Raw genomic sequence first — 18,679 nt, forward strand, 5'->3', positions numbered from 1 at the left:
TGAATAATGAGGATGCCAACAAAGAAGAGGACTAGATCGTGCTGAGCACTCTGGTACAATGGGGGACAGTGCCAATAAACCTGGTGCCATAGTGCGGTGTAATAAATGTATCTTTGCATGCCTATGCCCTGGAGCCCTCGTTATTGATGAAGATCTCAGTGCTGACTTTTTATTATGGTGCAGCACTGAGAGTTCCAGTCCCACTTTTTCCTGTGCTGACAGCAGTGGCTCCTTTGAGGAGCCCCTCCTTTTACCCGGCAGTGGGGACAAGCTTGGCGTTGAGAAGCCAGCTTGGAGTCTAAATTTCTCAGTTCTCAGACAGCAGGAATCCCTGACTGCTCTGATGGATTTTTGTAGAGTCTCTTTCTATTTCTTTATTGGTCCTGAGCTCAATATCATGTCTCCAGTGACTGGAGCGCTGGAAGGACGAGCCAGGAGCGAAGAAGTCTTTTTGGTCTATGTAGACCCTACTGGTGTGCTTTAATATAGTGCTGTTTGAAAAAGTACTGGCCTGTCTCCTTGCTAACAGAAAGCTCCCCAACCTGAAGCAAATACTCATCAGCAACTACACACCACACAACAAAAACACTAACCCAGGAACCAAACCCTGCAACAATCCCCGGTGCCAACTCTGTCCACATATCTATTTAAGGGACACCATCATAGGAGCTAACCACATCAACCACACCATCAGGGGCTTGTTCACCTGCACATCTACCAATGTAATATGCCATCGTGTGCCAGTAGTGCCCCTCTGCCATGTACGTTGACCAAACTGGACAATCTCTACGCAAAAGAATAAATGGACACACATCTGACATCAAGAACTATAACATTCAAAAACCAGTAGGAGAACACTTCAGTCTCCCTGGACACTCAATAACAGACTTAAAAGTGGCAATTCTTCAACAACAAAACTTCAGAAACAGACTCCAGCGAGAAACTGCAGAACTGGAATTAATTTGCAAACTGGACACCATCAAATTAGGCCTGAATAAAGACTGGGAGTGGATGGGTCACTACAAAAACTAATTTTTCCCCTGCTGATACTCACACCTTCTTGTCAACTGTTTGAAATGGGCCACTTTGGTTACATTGAACTCATTAGCACTACAAAAGTGCTTTTTCCTCCCTTCTTGTCAACTGTTGAGAATAGCCCACTGTCACCTTAATTGAATTGGCTCTTTAGCACTGACCTCCCACTTGGTAAGGCAACTCCCATCTGTTCATATGCTGTGTATATACACCTGCTACTGTATTTTCTACTCCATGCAGCTGATGAAGTGGGTTTTAGCCCATGAAAGCTTATGCCCAAATAAATTTGTTAGTCTCTAAAGTGCCACAAGGACTCCTCATTGTTTTTGCTGACACGGCTACCACTCTGAAACCAGAAACTTCTCAGTTATTAGGAAAACTATGTAGCAAAGTCCTGAAATCCCACAACATAACCCTCTCAACAAAAGTTAAAACTTTATAATGCTTTTGTGCTCACATCTCGCCGCTACGGCTGTGAGACCTGGATACCATACAAATGGCATATGAAACAGCTAGAGGTCTTCAATATGCAGTGTCTGCACACCATTATGGGGATCCACTGGCAGAACAAAATTACCAACCTGTAGGTTCTCCAAAAGTCAAATGCCATAAGCATCGAGGCCATGCTGATAAAAGCCCAACTACGCTGGGTTGGACACATCATTAGGATGCCTGAATATTGACTCCCCAGAAAAATTTTCTATGGAGAATTGGCACAAGGACATCAGAATCAAGGCCTCCCCAGAAAGTGCTACAAGGACAGCATCAAGAGTAGCACACACTTTGGTACAATAAAACTGGATGATCTTAAGAAGGCTGCGTTAAATAGATCAGCCTGGCGACACACAACACTCAGAGCTTTCCAAGCCTTTGAAGAGGACAGAAATAATCAGTGGTTAGCTGCAAGGGAAAAGTGTCATACTACTGCTATAGCTACCAAGATGCTCACCAATGACTTTGTCTGCCCAATCTGTTCACGAGCATGAGAGTTACGCTTTGGACTTCAGAGTCACTCCAGAATCCACAAAAAGAGAGAGCATGAAAATGTTGTTGAACTGACGGACTACACACACACACTTCAGACCATTTCTCCAGTTTGTCCAGATCATTTTGAATTTTAATCCTATCCTCCAAAGCACTTGCAACCCCTCCCAGTTTGGTATCATCCGCAAACTTTATAAGTGTACTTTCTATGCCATTATCTAAATCATTGATGAAGATATTGAACACAACTGGACACAGAACTGATCCCTACGGGACCCCACTCGTTAAGCCCTTTCAGCATGACTGTGAACCACTGATGACTACTCTCTGGGAATGGTTTTCCAACCAGTATTCACCCACCTTATAGTAGCTCCATCTAGGTTGCATTTCCCTAGTTTGTTTATGAGAAGGTCATGCAAGACAGTATCAAAAGCTTTACCAAAGTCTGGATATACCACATCTACATAAGTAGGATCCACATGTGCAGAACATCTTGAAGAACCACAGTTACTATAAAGTAAGTAAACGTTTTTTCTGTGATAAAATCCAGCAACCTAATGCACTGTAGCCTATTATAACTCTAATTGAAACTAATTGAAATTCATCTGCTATTACCTCTCCATTTCCCATGAAAATAAAAAGGTGGGATGGTTGTAAAGTAAAGAACAAAACTTCTCTAATGACCCAAAATGGATCAATTATTTTCCTCTTTAGGTAAAGACAGTTTACTGCCTTATTAAAAGCATGTTTGTAGAAATGCTGTAGCATTAAAATTCCAGTGCACGAATTACCGAGCAGAGCTTCTGTTGCTCTGTCTTATGTGGTTGGGTCTTTATTTTTCCAAGCTGAAAGGATTTAGGTCATGCTGGGGTCATAGAAATGTTGTGTTTCCACTTATAGGAAATGATGAGAATGCTCTGTCGTGGAACATGGTCATGTAATATTAAATGATAAAGTACTGTGATGGTCTTTATTTATGATTCCTGTTTTTCCGCTGAATATTATTATGTTTACTCACAGATGCATTTTCATGCAGTTAAATAATAAAAACATCTTGAGGAATTACTGTCTGTCTGATGGACATAATTTTAGTCTATAATGAATATCTGTAGTTCCTACAGTACAAGCACTGTAATCTAAATTCACTAATATTGTAATAAGCAGAAACCATAAATTGTTGATTTAACAGAGGTCAGTAAAGGAACAATATTTTCCTTAATCAAATGTATTGCATTTAATGTTACTATATAAAACAGATTTTTAATTTTCCTTGAGTAACTCAGTGCTTAATTCTGATCTTGCATATATAGAAATGCCAACATATATTACAGCAGCTGACCTTTCCACTGAAAATGTTGGCCTACCAAATTCCTAGGATCTGTGGGTTTCTCAGACTTGTATGCCTTATAGCGAGAATGAATATTTTGCTGGATTGGTCGTCAGTGAGTATTGCTCACTCTTGTTTTATAGTCACTGCATCCTCTGCAGCATTTTTCACCACCCCACAAATTAAAAAATTTCTAAATGAAATGTGAGACACTGTCAGCGTCAGCAAATCCACGTTCTTTACCTGCATTACTAATAATGCTTTAGATTTATTAGAAACGAAAATATCAAAACTCACATTTCATCATTGTTCTTTATTTTCGTTTTCCATGGCACTTAGCTTGGACAGTGAAAAAGATGGTTCAGTCTCACTTCTTAATTTCCCATTCCTGGTCTTGTATACTAGCACAATATTGCTGTGTCAGGTCCACGACTAGGTGTTATGGCAAAAAAGATGAGAAAATAAAAGTGCTATCATGGCTCAACAAGAGTATTTTACAATGTACACCAGGAGTAAAATTTCCCATTATCTGTAGTGGGCAAATTAAGGTTCTATGTTAAACTTAGAAAGGTAACAGTCTATTGCCAGTTATTGTCATAATCCCAGAATTGCAAATAAACTTGTTCCTTTCCAGTCGTCATTCATGTGATCAGCAAAAAATGTTTCCCACCACTCATGAGAATCTATATTGATGGTGAAATATTTTTGCATTCTCATAAAACTATGAAGAAATATGTTTATTTGGCATCGACAAGAAACTAATGTAAACAATGTAAGATAACATTAAAATCCATTATTCGTTAGCCATTTTGACATTAGCATTCTTCGGAGCTAGGGCTTTGTATAATAACACCTTCTTAGCCTCCACTACAGCACTGTGGAAGTGTCAGCATCACATGCTTCCAGTAAAAACAGTTTAGTTTATGGAATAAGATGATTTAGGTTGTAGGGATTTTCTTGCTTGCAGTGACTCCTAAATGTCAATAAGAATGTACCAGTTAACTGTACAGGAGAGAGTTTGTCTGTTCCAGTCATTCACTCACCTCTTCACATGAGCACAATGCTCAGTGCAAAACCAGAGCACTGGCCAATGCACTGAAATGCAGAAAAATAAATCCTACCAGAAAGCAAGGTCAAGCCAACTGTGTATAGAAAATAAAGTTATGGGGCCAAATTCTATTCTCACAGCTATGCAACTCCAATATAGCCAATTCCATCCTCTCTGTATATTTCAAATATCATCCCTTATTGCAGTGGTTTTCAACCTGTGGTCTACGGACCTCTGGAGGTCAGCAGACAATGTGTAAGGGGTCCACAAAAAGTTGTCATTACCATATAACAGTGGTTTTCAACCTGTGGTCCGCAGACTTCTGGGGGGCCTGTAGACTATGTCCAAGATTTCTGAAGGGGTCCGCACCTCCATTTGAAATTTTTTAGGGGGCTGAGAATGAAAAAGGTTGAAAACCACTGCCTTGTTGGAGTGGCTGCACTGTTTCAACCCTCTGATATCCTTTGAAGCACATGTTTTCCCGACAGATTTTTGTTGAACACCAAACCATGGGCCAGTTCTGTGTGTGCAGGGAGAACTCAAGACTCCTCTGCCACACCATTCCCCCTCTTCCCATATCAGGCAGAACCCCCACTATGGTGTCCGGAATCCTCATTCTGAGGGAAGAGATGGAGACTGGACATGCTGTGGAAGGCTGCAGTGTGCACATCCTACTCATTCCAGTTCTATGGACCGTACCTGAAAAATTACATCCTCAAGCTATAGCACCTTCTCTTCATATTACTGTTCTGGAGCTTCTGAGGTCCCCTGCAACCCATTGGTTCACTCTGTTAGCATGGCTCAAATGGAGCTGTGCTGTTAGAGAGCTGGTAAAGGGATAGACACCAGGAGCCAGAGCTGGTACAGGGGCTCAGGACCTCCCTATGATTGCCCAGACCTCTTGCAGCTCACCAGAGATCTGCCAGATTTGGAGGTGGGCCATACATCCTTTCCCACAAGGGAAGGAGGCCTCCACCCTTCTCCCACTGATGGGACAATGAGGGGAAATCTCTGTGAAGGATTATGCATGATGATTTTTTTCGCCTGAAGTCTACTCCTGCAGCTCTTAGAATCACAGAATCCTAGACTTTAAGGTCAAAAGGGACCATTATGATTGTCTAGTCTGATCTCTTGCACAACGCAGGCCACAGAATCTCACCCACCCACTCCTGTAACAAACCTCTAACCTATGTCTGAGCTATTGAAGTCCTCAAATCATGGTTTAAAGACTTCAAGGTGCAGAGAATCCTCCAGCAAGTGATGCGTACCCCATGTTGCAGAGGAAGGCGAAACCCCCCCAGGGCCTCTGCCAATCTGCCCTGGAGGAAGATTCCTTCCCGACCCCAAATATGGCAATCAGCTAAACCCTGAGCATGTGAGCAAGGCTCACCAGCCAGATACCCAGGAAAGAATTCTCTGTAGTAACTCAGATCCCACCCCATCAAACTCACCATCACAGGCCATTGGGCATATCTACCACTAACAGTTGAAGATCAATTAATTACCAAAATTAGGCTATCCCATCATATCATCCCTTCCATAAACTTATCAAGCTTAGTCTTGAAGCCATATATGTTTTTTGCCCTCACTGCTTCCCTTGGAAGGCTGTTCCAGAACTTCACTCCTCTGATGGTTACAAATCTTTGTCTAATTTCAAATCTAAACTTCCTGATGGCCAGTTTATATCCATTTGTTCTTGTGTCCACATTGGTACTGAGCTTAAATAATTCTTCTCTCTCCGTAGTATTTATCCCTCTGATATATTTATAGAGAGCAAACCTATATCCCCTCAGCTTTCTTTTGGTTAGGCTAAACAAGCCAAGCTCTTTGAGTCTCCTTTCATAAGACAGATTTTCCATTCCTCGGATCATCCTGGTAGCCCTTCTCTGTACCTGTTCCAGTTTGAATTCATCCTTCTTAAACATGGGAGACCAGAACTGCACACAATATTCCAGATGAGGTCTCACCAGTGCCTTACATAACGGTACTAACACCTCCTTATCTCTACTGGAAATACCTCGCCTGATGCATCCTAAGACCGCATTAGCTTTTTTCACAGCCATATCACATTGGCGGCTCATAGTCATCCTGTGATCAACCAATACTCCGAGGTCCTTCTCCTCCTCTGTTACTTCCAAGTGATGCATCCCCAGTTTATAACTAAACTTCTTGTTATTAATCCCTAAATGTATGACGTTGCACTTTTCACTATTAAATTTCATCCTATTACTATTACTCCAGTTTACAAGGTCATCCAGATCTTCCTGTATGATATCCCGGTCCTTCTCTGTATTGGCAATACCTCCCAGCTTTGTGTCATCCGCAAACTTTATTAGCATATTCCCGCTTTTTGTGCCAAGGTCAGTAATAAAAAGATGAAATAAGATTGGTCCCCAAACCGATCCCTGAGGAACTCCACTAGTAACCTCCTTCCAGGCTGACAGTTTACCTTTCAGTGTGACCTGTTGTAGTCTCCCCTTTAACCAGTTCCTTATCCACCTTTCAATTTTCATATTGATCCCCATCTTTTCCAATTTAGCTAATAATTCCCCATGTGGAACCGTATCAAATGCCTACTGAAATTGAGGTAAATTAGATCCACTACATTTTCTTTGTCTAAAAAATCTGTTACCTTCTCAAAGAAGGAGATCAGGTTGGTTTGACACGATCTACCTTCTGTAAAACCATGTTGTATTTTGTCCCAATTACTATTGACCTCAATGTCCTTAACTACTTTCTCCTTCAAAAAAATTTCCAAGACCTTGCTAACTACAGATGTCAAACTAACAGGCCTGTAGTTACCCAGATCACCTTTTTTTCCTTTCTTAAAATAGGAACTATGTTAGCAATTCTCCAGTCATACGGTACAACCCCTGAGTTTACAGATTCATTAAAAATTTTTGTTAATGGGCTTGCAATTTCATGTGCCAGTTCCTTTAATATTCTTGGATGAAGATTATCTAGGCCTCCCGATTTAGTCTCATTAAGCTGTTGGAGTTTGGCTTCTACCTCGGATGTGGTAATATCTACTTCCATATCCTCCTTCCCGTTTGCTGTCCTACCATTAGCTGTAAGCTCCTCATTAGCCTCATTAAAGACTGAGGCAAAGGATTTGTTTCGATATTGGGCCATGCCTAGATTATCCTTAACCTCCACTCCATCCTCAATGTTTAGCAGTCCCACTTCTTCTTTGTTTTCTTCTTATTTATATGGCTATAGAACCTTTTACTATTGGTTTTAATTCCCTTTGCAAGGTCCAACTCTACATGGCTTTTGGCCTTTCTCACTTTATCCCTACGTGTTTTGACCTCAGTAAGGTAGCTTTCCTTGCTAATCCCTCCCATCTTCCACTCCTTGTAGGCTTTCTGCTTTTTCTTAATCACCTCTCTGAGATGCTTGCTTGTCCATTTTGGTCTACAACTCCTGCCTATGAATTTTTTCCCCTTTCTTGGGATGCAGGCTTCTGATTGTTTCTGTAACTTTGACTTGAAGTAATTCCAGGCCTCCTCTGCCTTTAGATCCACAAGTTCTTCAGTCCAATCCACTTCATTAACTAATTTCCTTAATTTTTTTAAGTTAGCTCTTTTGAAATCAAAAACCCTAGTCACAAATCTATTTTTGTTTATCCTTCCATTCAGTTTGAACTGAATTAGCTCACGATCGCTCAAACCAAGGTTGACCCCTACAACCATTTCTTTTATGAGGTCCTCACTGCTCACCAAAACCAAATCTAAAATGGCATCCCCTCTTATCGGTTCAGCAACTACTTGGTGAAGGAATCCATCAGCTATCATATCCAGGAAAATCTGAGCACTTCTCCTCCAGTCTATATCTGGGAAGTTAAAGTCTCCCATGATCACACAATTCCCATTAGTATTTACTTCATTAAAAACATTAAAGAGGTCTCTATCCATATCCAGACTGGATCCCGGTGGTCTATAGCACTCCCCAAGCACTATCCCAGGGGAGGCTCTAGTAGCTTTCTTCCCCAGTGTGAATTTTGCCCAGACAGACTCTGTCTTATCCATTCCATCATTTCTTATTTCTTTACAGTCTACGTCATCATTGATATACAATGCTACTCCACCACCTTTGCCTTTATTTCTGTCTTTCCTAAACAGCACATACCCTTCAATACCTGTAGTCCAGTCATGACTGCTATTCCACCATGTTTCTGTTATCCCTATAATATCTGGTTTCACTTCCTGCACCAGTAGCTCTGGTTCCTCCATTTTGTTACCTAGGCTCCTCGCATTAGTATACAAACATCTTAATTTTTGCTGTTTGGCCCGCTCACATTCTTTACCCAATTGGGCACAGACATTCTACCGCCAATATTACCTATTAGATTGGTATGTATGCTGCCCTTCCGCCTTATGTCCATTCTCCTACCCACAGCTGTATCCTTTCTTACTTTGTTTTCTTCCCTCTGACAGAGAAAATCTGGCGTGGAGATTACCTGGACATCTCCCAACCATCTCCCCCGAATTCCTAGTTTAAAGCTCTCTTGATCTGTTGTGCCATCCTCCATCCTAGAAGTTTATTTCCCTCCTTACTCAGGTGAAGGCCATCCCGAGAGAAGAGTCCTCTGTCCATGAATGCTTCCCAGTGACGATACATCCCAAAGCCCTCCTTATAGCACCACTGCCTGAGCCATCTGTTGAGCATCATAATCTTGTCACACCTTTGTTGCCCTTCTCTAGGAACAGGCAGAATCCCACGGAAGATCACCTGAGTCTCGATTTCCTTAAGCGTCTTCCCCAGTCTGGAATAGTCTCCCTTGATATGTTCCAACGAGAATCTAGCCGTATCATTTGTTCCCACATGAAGGATAACCAATGGATTCTTTTCCGCACCTGTTAGGATCCTCTATCCACCCAGCAGACAGCACACCCTTCTGTTCTCTTGATCAGCTTTTGTTACAGGCCTGTCTATTCTTCTCAGTCACATAGACCTGCCTTTTTCTGGTGATGGTGCGATTCTGCAGTCTATCCCCTGTTCCCTCTGCCTGCAAGTCCTCTCGATTCCTATTGTCCTCTGCAACCCATCCCGTATTCTCTTGGGGCTTATATTTGGTGGTATTATCTCCATTGACTCTTACCCTCTTCCTATAGGACTATCTGCTCTTCTCTTCTTCCTTGCCCTCTCACCTTCAGTGACCACCTGCTGTGCCCCTTCTTCATTTTTGAACTCCGCAAACCTGGTCCTGAGCTCTGTTTCTCCTTCACTAGCTCATCTTTTCCTCTGGCTGGTTCTCTTAGTCACATGCTTCCACTGTCCACTTTCCTCACCCAGCAGTATCCCCTCAGAGTTCTTTGGTTCTGCTTCCATCTGCAAGTCTGAGCTTTTCTCTTCAGCCGCCTCATGTCTTTGCTCCATCATCTGCTCGAGCCCCCTTCTAAACTCAAGCAGAGTCTCCACCTGCATCTCTTATCCTCAGATCTTCTCTTCCATCAGCTCTATCAGGCGGCACTTCATGCAGACAAAACTCTTTTCAGGTCCCCCCTCCACGATCATGTACATGCCGCAGCTTCTATATCCAGTCATCTTCATTGTGTCTTCCACTGCTTGGGTCACTACCACTGCTGCCTCTGGTCTGTCATCGCCTTCCCACCTCAGTCCTGTTTACAGCTCTGTTTGCTGTCTCCTGTGCCGCTGGAGCTGTCTTACTGCAAGAGGGGACAATCCAGATCCATTTCTATATAATTTTCAAAACTTAAAAAAAAAGTGTTTTCCTGTTAAGGTGATATTTCTATATTTCGTAGAGAAAAAACATATGTTGTGATTTCTATCCTGTGTCTCTAATACGTGCTTTAACTAAGCAAAATGGGGGAAGGGGACAGAGGGGGAAGGAAGGGTAAGGAACAAAATTTTTATTTTAGAGGTTTTTCCATCAACATAGTTTCAAGTTCTGGGGTCATAATCCATGTCATACTTCTGCAGTAAGTATTTGCCTACTTTGTAGGATGTTTTGCACAAATTCTTCACTAAATTATCTTAGTTACTGTTGCTATGTAGCATTGTTTGCTTCATCGCATCAGAGCAATAAGGTCAAAGAGAGCAATTCTGTATTATCATCGTCTGAGTTACACTGATAGAGTTGTTGTTGTGTGTCTTAGAATTTTTTTTCCTTTTTCCCCCAGGGAACGTCATTGTCTATGGGAATATCATTGACATTTACTCCACAGCACAAACCCTCCTATCTCTTGGAATTCATGGTTCTCGCATACACCTTGTGCAGCCTCCACTTAGCTCAAATGTAACTTGCCTTAACAACAACGCAATCGAAAAAGCTGTTAAAGAGGCATTGTCAAAGAATGATGTGTGTGTCTATTATGACAGTATACTGGCACAGTGGAATGAAGGTGACCAGCCAGATCCTATAACATGTGCTTCTTTCACGACTAATACAAGACCATTTAAACTGCAATGTACAGTAAGTATATGCTTTGTATTCCTTTTGTCCAGCCTGCAAAGATAATCAGACCAAGCTAATCCTGGTTGGTTTATCTAGGTTTCAGTCTATCTGGAATATTTATCATTCACTTATTAATCTGAGGGATTTTTTTAAAAAATCCAAATAAAACCATTTTAGATTTCCAAACAGATTTGGATTAAAGAAGTGTTTAAATCAACGGACATACAAATTGCTATTCACTGTTGAATGACAGGTAGTTTTAATTATTTTTTCAAAATCATTCTTAAAATACTTCTATTGTTTAAATACTTACAGTACTCCTACCTATTGTGATCTAAATTTGATTAGGAAACTGAATTCAAGTCAAATTGTAAGATCACAATGTTAATACTGATATGCATAAAATTTAACCTACACTTATTCTAACTATTTTAAATAGATTTTCTTTACCAGAAGGAAATATGTATCAGCCCTCTAAATTCAGGATTGCAATTAAAATACAATATCGGCACTGCACTATTTAGGCCAGTCCTTTAACACTTACTCATCAATTGGCTTAGTTGTCTGACTAAGAACTGCTTGTATGAATCTAAGTTTCAGGATATGCACTTACAGGCACCCACATGACCATCTTGACATGTCTTTGCTTTGCATGCATTCCCCATTTGTGTAGTAAGTTTGCCCACCAAGTTGGAGGGGAAGCCCTACCATGAGACTCCCAGCAATAAAGTTCCCTCCCAATTCTCTACTCCTGGAATCTATAAACCCTTTCCTCTCCCCAAACATTCCCTCTCGTCTCGCCCTTCTTCCCTCCTCTTAGCAACTTTCCAATTTCTCCTCCTCCTCCTCCCTACAAACACTTCATTCTTTCTTCCCTTACCCCATTCCTCCCTTCCTTTCTCCCTCCCTCCCACACAGAACCATTAGTCTGCTCTGCCACCAACTCCCTCATTTCCCCTCCATCTCCCCCACACTCTCTCATTCTTTCCTTCTTCGTCTCCTCAAAGTGCCCCTATTGTTCCATCATTCGCCCCTCTCACCTACTCTTTTGTCTCTCCCTTTCTGTTTGCCCCTCCAACCTCATTGCCTTTCCCAGCTCTCCCCCTGCAATGAGTCTGCCATAGTCACTTCCCAACTCCATGCTTTTCTCACCCCAAAGATGGGAGAAAGAGTACTGCTTTAGTTGCTGCTGATGTCAGGGACTGTATCTCCTCTTCTCCTGGCCCTGCCCCGTCCCTGTTTGGCGAGGCTCTGCTCTGCTCTGCACTCAGTCATCTGGGTGAGAGAAGCCCAGACACTGGGAATCAGAGCCTGTTCCAGAGAACTGTCTCGTTGCAACCGCCTGCCTTCCCAGCCAGGGGACAAAGTGGCTCATAGAGTGTCATGCATGGTAGCAGGCAGCATACCAAAACGTACAATTTTCTTGCCCCCTCTTGACAGATACTATACAGCTGGTAAGTCTAATTTTAGACCTACCATTGTTAGTATTCCTTTAATAATACTATATTGATTAAATGTTTTAATGTATGAAGAAGCATACATACATCATAGGAACGCTTATCTCCTCCTGCAGTGCCTCTGCTGTGCCAGGGTGCCAAACTCCATGCCCCCTTCGTTTCCCTCTCCCATTGCAGCCTCTGTGTTCTCTTCCATGCCACCCCATGTGGATGGAATGCTTTCTCCAAATCTTAATGCGAAGTCACAAGTCTCTCCTCAATAACATTCTTCCAAAAGTCTCGCTTCTGCCATGTCACCTACGTTAAAAACTCTGTGGGACAATCAAGGTGTGTTCATATCTTAATTGTGTAACTGCTCTCATTATTGATCAATCCTTGTTTCACCCAGCCCCTTCCATGCCTTTTTTAATTTGTTTCTTGTCCTCACTTATTATTAGACTTGGCAGCATTTGATTTGTTTAAATAATTTTGATGGATAATGTCAAAGCTTATTTTTAAGCATTTTTTACTATTTTTATCAATTTAAATTTTCATGGTTGTGCAAAATTATGGGTTAATAATTTTTTGCTGATTTTTATCACTTTAAATTTCACAGTTGTGGAAAATTATGGGAGGTCAGACAATGGGGTTTGGAGTCAGACAATAATTATTTAATGACAGTAGAGACTAAGATTCAAAAAGATAAAGCTTTTTAATCGTTAATACACAAACCATCAACATCAATGTAAAGTTTTTAGATTTAAACTCTAATAAGCTCTCTAGTAAAAATGTTCTTTCTTTGACTATCAGTAAAATTTGATTATTGATGGAAATTTTTTTCTCTGTTTGTGTGTGTGTGGTGAAATGGACATTAATCAGCATTTACTGATAAAAAAAAAATCTAATCCTTCCAAGTCTACTTGTAATATGTTTGCATTCAAGGCCTGATCCAAATTTCCACTGATCCTGAATCATCTTGGGTGAACACCCTGACATCTAGATTGCTGACATGATTGATGAGAGCATTTTTCAGATGTCTAGTGTGGTTTTTCTTTTTTCTTTTTATCAAAAAAGTAATTTTTGACCAAACAATCTATTGCACTTCAAACATTCAGAACTGTGATATGAGTTCATCCAGACTGCATGGGTTGTGATTTCAGCTTTTACCCTCATATGCTTGGGTCAACAGTCCTCACTCACTTGGCAATATCCTAGGTTTTGGAAGGATTGGTCCATGTACCACAGGGGTTACTTGAGGTAGCTGCCTTACCTTCATGGCTGCTCCAAATGACTCCGGATTTCTTTGTAGCAGGATTCTAGTGTTGTGAGTACCCCAAGGTGGATGAATACATTTACCTGCCCAGGGGATATGTCCTCTTGTGCCAGTGTCTCATTTGATTTGGGATGAAGCCTTGTGTGTCGAAGCTTTTGCTCTGCTAGTTGTCAGAGTATTGTTCGGACCATGCACTTGAGGAAAGGACTTTTACTCATAGCCATAGCTACTGACCAGACTTACTAAGGCACAAACCACATGACCAGTCCTCTGGAAACTGTAGTCTGTATGTGAAATGTGATTGTGACAGTTGGTACCCTCAAATTCCCATTGTCAGTCTAAAGTCATCTCCATTTCTACCGCGAATAGGCCTCTAATCTGTCTGCATTTCCCAAAGTCTCTTTTACATCCCTATTAAGATGTGCCAAGAGTTCATTCACCCAGTTATATCAAAAGTATTCAACTAATTTGAAGACAGCATCCATTGCAGCTCTCCTGTTTTTTGCAGAATTTGTTAAGTTCTTGCTTGAAGCTGTAAATGTACATATTTTGCGAGGAGGGAAATGTCCCTCACTGCAGTCTGATGTGGGAGTGTGAAACAGTGGCCACTTCCAATACGCTCTTGGACTGCCATCTACAGCTGATGCTAGTTTTGGCAGGTTTAAAGTCCTCATTTGCCTAGAATGTCTCCTAGGGAGCTGAACTGCTTGCTAATTTCCCCAAAAGTGGGGGCATATGCAGAGGGCACTTGAAGAAGAGAGGTTGCTTACCAGTAACTTGTTCCTTGAGAGTATTCTCTGAATAGTCATACTATCTGCCCAGCCTCCTCTTTCTTCACAGTCTTAGATAAAGAATTTCAAAATTAGGGAAGGAACTGAAGGGCAGATGGGGCCACACACATCCCTTTTATACCCTTAGAATCCTCCGCAGGGCCCTGGGGGCAATTGGCCCCAATGGGACTGCTGACTCGAAAAATCCTGCAGCTTGACACCAGGGGTGTTATATTCCACCAGATGCTTCAAAGGAAGGAGCAAGAACCCCACAGTTGGCAGATGTGGGATAATCTGACACCCCTCGTAGGTCTCATCCTGATTCCTAATTATTAGAGATTTTCTTAAGCCTTGAAGCATGAGGTTTAATAACCCTTCCAGAATTTTCATCATAATTAATTATAATCTGGATATTCTTGCTATGCATATAAATATCTAATACCTCTATCAATCTTGCTAAATTCTTGGCCTCAATTGCTTCCAGTGGCTATGAGTTCCACAGTCTAAGTAAAAGAAAAAAAATGAGGAGTACTTGTGGCACCTTAGAGACTAACAAATTTATTTGGGCATAAGCTTTTGTGGGCTAAAACCCACTTCATTAGATGCATCTGATTTTAGCCCATGAAAGCTTATGCCCAAATAAATTTGTTAGTCTCTAAGGTGCCACAAGTCCTCCTCGGGTTTTTTTTTTTTTTTTTTTTTTGCTGATACAGACTAACATGACTACCACGCTGAAAACAGTCTAAGTAGACATTGTGTTCTAACATTTCCTTTTATCAGTTTTGAATTTACTAACTTTTTATTCTTCTTCAAGTGCTTGCTCATGTCGATTCCATTCTAGATGTGTACGCGCCCATGTACACAGTTGTCAGAGATGTTTGCCTTAATGGTATCCGTAGGGTCAGCTGTGGCACCCTCGGGAGTGCTGCGCTCATGCGTTGGTATATTAGGCGCTGCTGGCCCTACGCCCTCTCCGTACCTTCTTACCACCTGTGGCGGTTGGTTGGAGGCCTTTCCCTTGCCTAGCAAGTGGTTAGCGGTTCTCTCCTTTCTTCCAGCTCTTAGTGTCTTGTAAACAGTTTGTTCACAGTAGTTAGTTAGTAAGTACCTGTTAAGTAGTGTAGTTAGTAAGTTAGGCTATGTCTACACAACAAAGCTTCCAGACATTAACGGCTCAATATGCACTTACCCAGCAGGCCCAAGATGATGCTGGCTTTAGTAGAGCAGTGTTGCAAGCCGCACGGCCATGAACTCTGAGCCCGCCTCTAGGGATACTGCTTGTGAGTCACCTAGAATGGAATTGACATGAGCAAGCACTCGAAGAAAAAACAGTTACCTACCTTTTGTGACTGTTGTTCTTCAAGATGTGTTGCTCATGTCCATTCCATTATCTGCCCTCCTGCCCCTCTGTCGGAGTTGCTGGCAAGAAGGACCTGAAAGGGCATAGGGCTGGTGGTGCCTAATATATCGACACATAAGTGCGGCACTCCAGAGGGTGCCACAGCCGAACTTACGGATACTGCTAAGGCAAAAATCTCCAATGACTGTGCACGTGACAGTGCACCCACTTAGAATGGAATGGACATGAGTGACACATCTCGAAAAACAACAGTTATGAAAGGTAGGTAACTGGTTTTTTCATTGTGTCCCTTTTGTTTTTGTGCTGTAAATAATAGTAAAAAAAAGATGTTAAGTTAGAAAGAGATGCAAACCTTGTTGAAGAAAGAACACGACATATAATCAAGAAAACTTAAATAGAAAGCTAGCACCTCATAATTCTGATGGAAAAATCTTTTACTTAACTAGTTTGTATTTTATCATTCATCTTCATGTACTAATAAATGTTTGAAATTAACCCAAACATTTGTTAGTTGAAAAATAGAATATCATCGTATCTACAGAGTATACAAACTAATCTGACAAACATGATAGTTTTGGTTTCTCATAAATATTATAGCTTTAGCGTACAAAAATATGTGTAATGAACAAATACCCTTTCAAAGAAATGAAATTGTGTTATTTTCAAGTACACTGTTTTTAAATTTGGCTTGTATGTTGTGTGGGGGAGAGTTTTGTAAAGCCTTGTGTTCTTTATCATATACTTGTAATGACAAAGATAAAATATGTACTTAAGTTCAGGATATTTAAAGTACTAAATAATATATAGCTATTAAAATACAGTACATCTCTTTAACTAGAAAGTAGGAAATTATGAATACTCTTAGCTCAATAAATCTCAGCTCTTTGCGTCCCTTTTACTTTTAATTAATCTCAAAATTTGGTCAATAGGCCACATCAGGGTATACAAAGTCATGTTGTATTTTGTGCTGTAGTTTGTAAAATAAATAAATCACATGAAATAATGAGTCACACAACCTCATTTATTGTATTAGACAATGACTAATGTAGTATGACCTACACTTATTACATCTTTTTAGGCATTCTTTAACTTTTCCAACAAAGGAGTGGATTATGAAACCTTCAAGGCGATTAATGACGCGTGCCTTGTTTATGATGGAAGACTTGTTATTGATGCCAACTTCCATACTAATGACGTTAGTATCAGAGCAGCAGGTCCTTTAACCAAGTTCTCCAATATATATTATGCAAATGAATGGACACACAGCAATTTCAGTTCAAAAGAGATCGGTTTCCAGCTTGCTGCAGCTATGCTGAATCTCTTTGATCCAACTCTTGAGCCAGTTTCTGAGCCACCAGAAGATCTGGATAGACTCATCCCTATGTACAAGGGATGTAAAATTCAAGGTGTGTCAAAAACAAATTCTTCAGTCTGTTACACTTCTATGTTTTCTTCAATACTTTCTTCTGTAGTACACAATGCCATAGTATGGCATGAATTATATTATTATTGTTGGTATTTTTTGTATAAGTAAATATTAAGTAACAAATTGTTGAACTGTAGTAAATTTTATGCTGTACACCTGAGCTGATGGGTACCTGCAGCAGGTGTAATGTTACTTTATTTATAGTTAACCATGCTAGTGAAGGAAGACTCCATGTCCTCACACTTTCACTACCATCAAACTTGTTCTCTGTTCCATTTGTTTGCTGTTAATTCTTCATCTCTATCCTTAGACTCACTTCTTGATGATAAAGGTGTGTCTAGCTTAACACTGTTTGATGAGAACATGTAGTGCAGCTAATTAGACCACTTATACTTAGCTTGTAACAACACATACAAGTTTTTAGCCTACAGTACTTGAAATCTTTCAGATTTGCCTCTCCCAACCTTGCAGTTTACACCTTTGACCAGTGATGAGCTGCCAAAATCTTAACAATGGGTTCCCTCCTCACCCCACGAGGGGGTCATTGCCCACCCCTGCCCCCCGGGACTCCTGCCCCATCCAACCCCCCCACATTCCTTGACGCCCCTGCCCCATCCAGCCCCCTCCCCTGTCCCCTGACTGCCCCCAGAACCAGGCAGGAGGGTCTCGTGGGCCACCGTAGTGGGTGCCCACCCCACCCCTAAGAGCCAGAGGCACCTGCCGGGGGGCGAGGTGGGGAGTCCCGGCGGTGCTTACCTGGGGCAGCTCCCAGGAAGCATCCGGCAGGTCCCTCTGGCTCCTAGGGGTGGGGGAGCATAGCTAGGGGGGGAGCAGGGGGAGCGGCCACTCCCCCTACTGATCACATCAAAAGTGGCGCCTTAGGCGCCGACTCCCTGGGTGCTCCGGGGCTGGAGCACCCACGGGGAAAAATTGGTGGATGCCCACTGGCAGCTCCCCACCCTGTACCAAGCCCCACCTCACCTCCGCTCCGCCTCCTCCCCTGAACCCACCTCCCCGCTCTGCTTCTCCGCGGCCCCCCCCCCGGCTTCCCGCGAATCAGCTGTTTGGCGGAAGCCAGGGAGGGCTGAGAAGCAGGCCGCGGCTTCCTGCTCAGGCCGAGGGTGGTGGAGGTGAGCTGGGGTGGGGAGCGGTTCCCCTGCGCCGCCCCCCCTCGCCCCGGCTTACCTGCTGTGGCGCGGACGGCCTTCCTCACGCCCCCTCCCCCCGCCCGAGCTCACCTCTGATCTGCCTCCCTGGGCCTGAGCGGGAAGCTGTGGCTTGCTTCTCAGCCTGCCCCGGCTTCCTGGCGAACAGCTGATTCGCGGGAAGCTGCGGGGGGGGAGAAGCAGAGCGGGGCGGCACATTCAGGGGAGGAGATGAAGGCACAGCAGAGGTGAGGTGGGGCGGGGAGCTGCCGGTGGGTGCTCTGCACCCACCAAATTTTCCCCGTGGGGGCTCCAGGGCTGGAGCACCCGTGGAGTCGGCACCTAAGGCGCCACTTTTGCCAAGTTAAATTTAGAAGCCCTTTTAGAACTGGTTGTCCCTCGCAGAACAACTGGTTCTAAAAGGCCTTCTAAATTTAACAACCGGTTCTAGCAAACC

The 18,679-nt window shown here is 42.4% G+C and overlaps 1 protein-coding gene across 2 annotated transcripts in view; it reads left to right on the forward strand.

The window, feature by feature from the left end:
* CFAP61 (cilia and flagella associated protein 61) overlaps positions 1 to 18,679 on the forward strand; it is a 209,196-nt gene that overhangs the window by 143,028 nt on the left and 47,489 nt on the right. For both annotated transcript variants that reach the window (XM_043544114.1, XM_043544115.1), the window contains exons 22-23: positions 10,538 to 10,830; positions 16,730 to 17,057. In XM_043544114.1, coding sequence (XP_043400049.1) covers positions 10,538 to 10,830; positions 16,730 to 17,057 — 621 coding nt within the window. The remainder of the gene's footprint in view (positions 1 to 10,537; positions 10,831 to 16,729; positions 17,058 to 18,679) is intronic.

This window comes from Chelonia mydas, chromosome 3, assembly GCF_015237465.2.
Source record: "Chelonia mydas isolate rCheMyd1 chromosome 3, rCheMyd1.pri.v2, whole genome shotgun sequence".
Taxonomy (NCBI): domain Eukaryota; kingdom Metazoa; phylum Chordata; order Testudines; family Cheloniidae; genus Chelonia; species Chelonia mydas.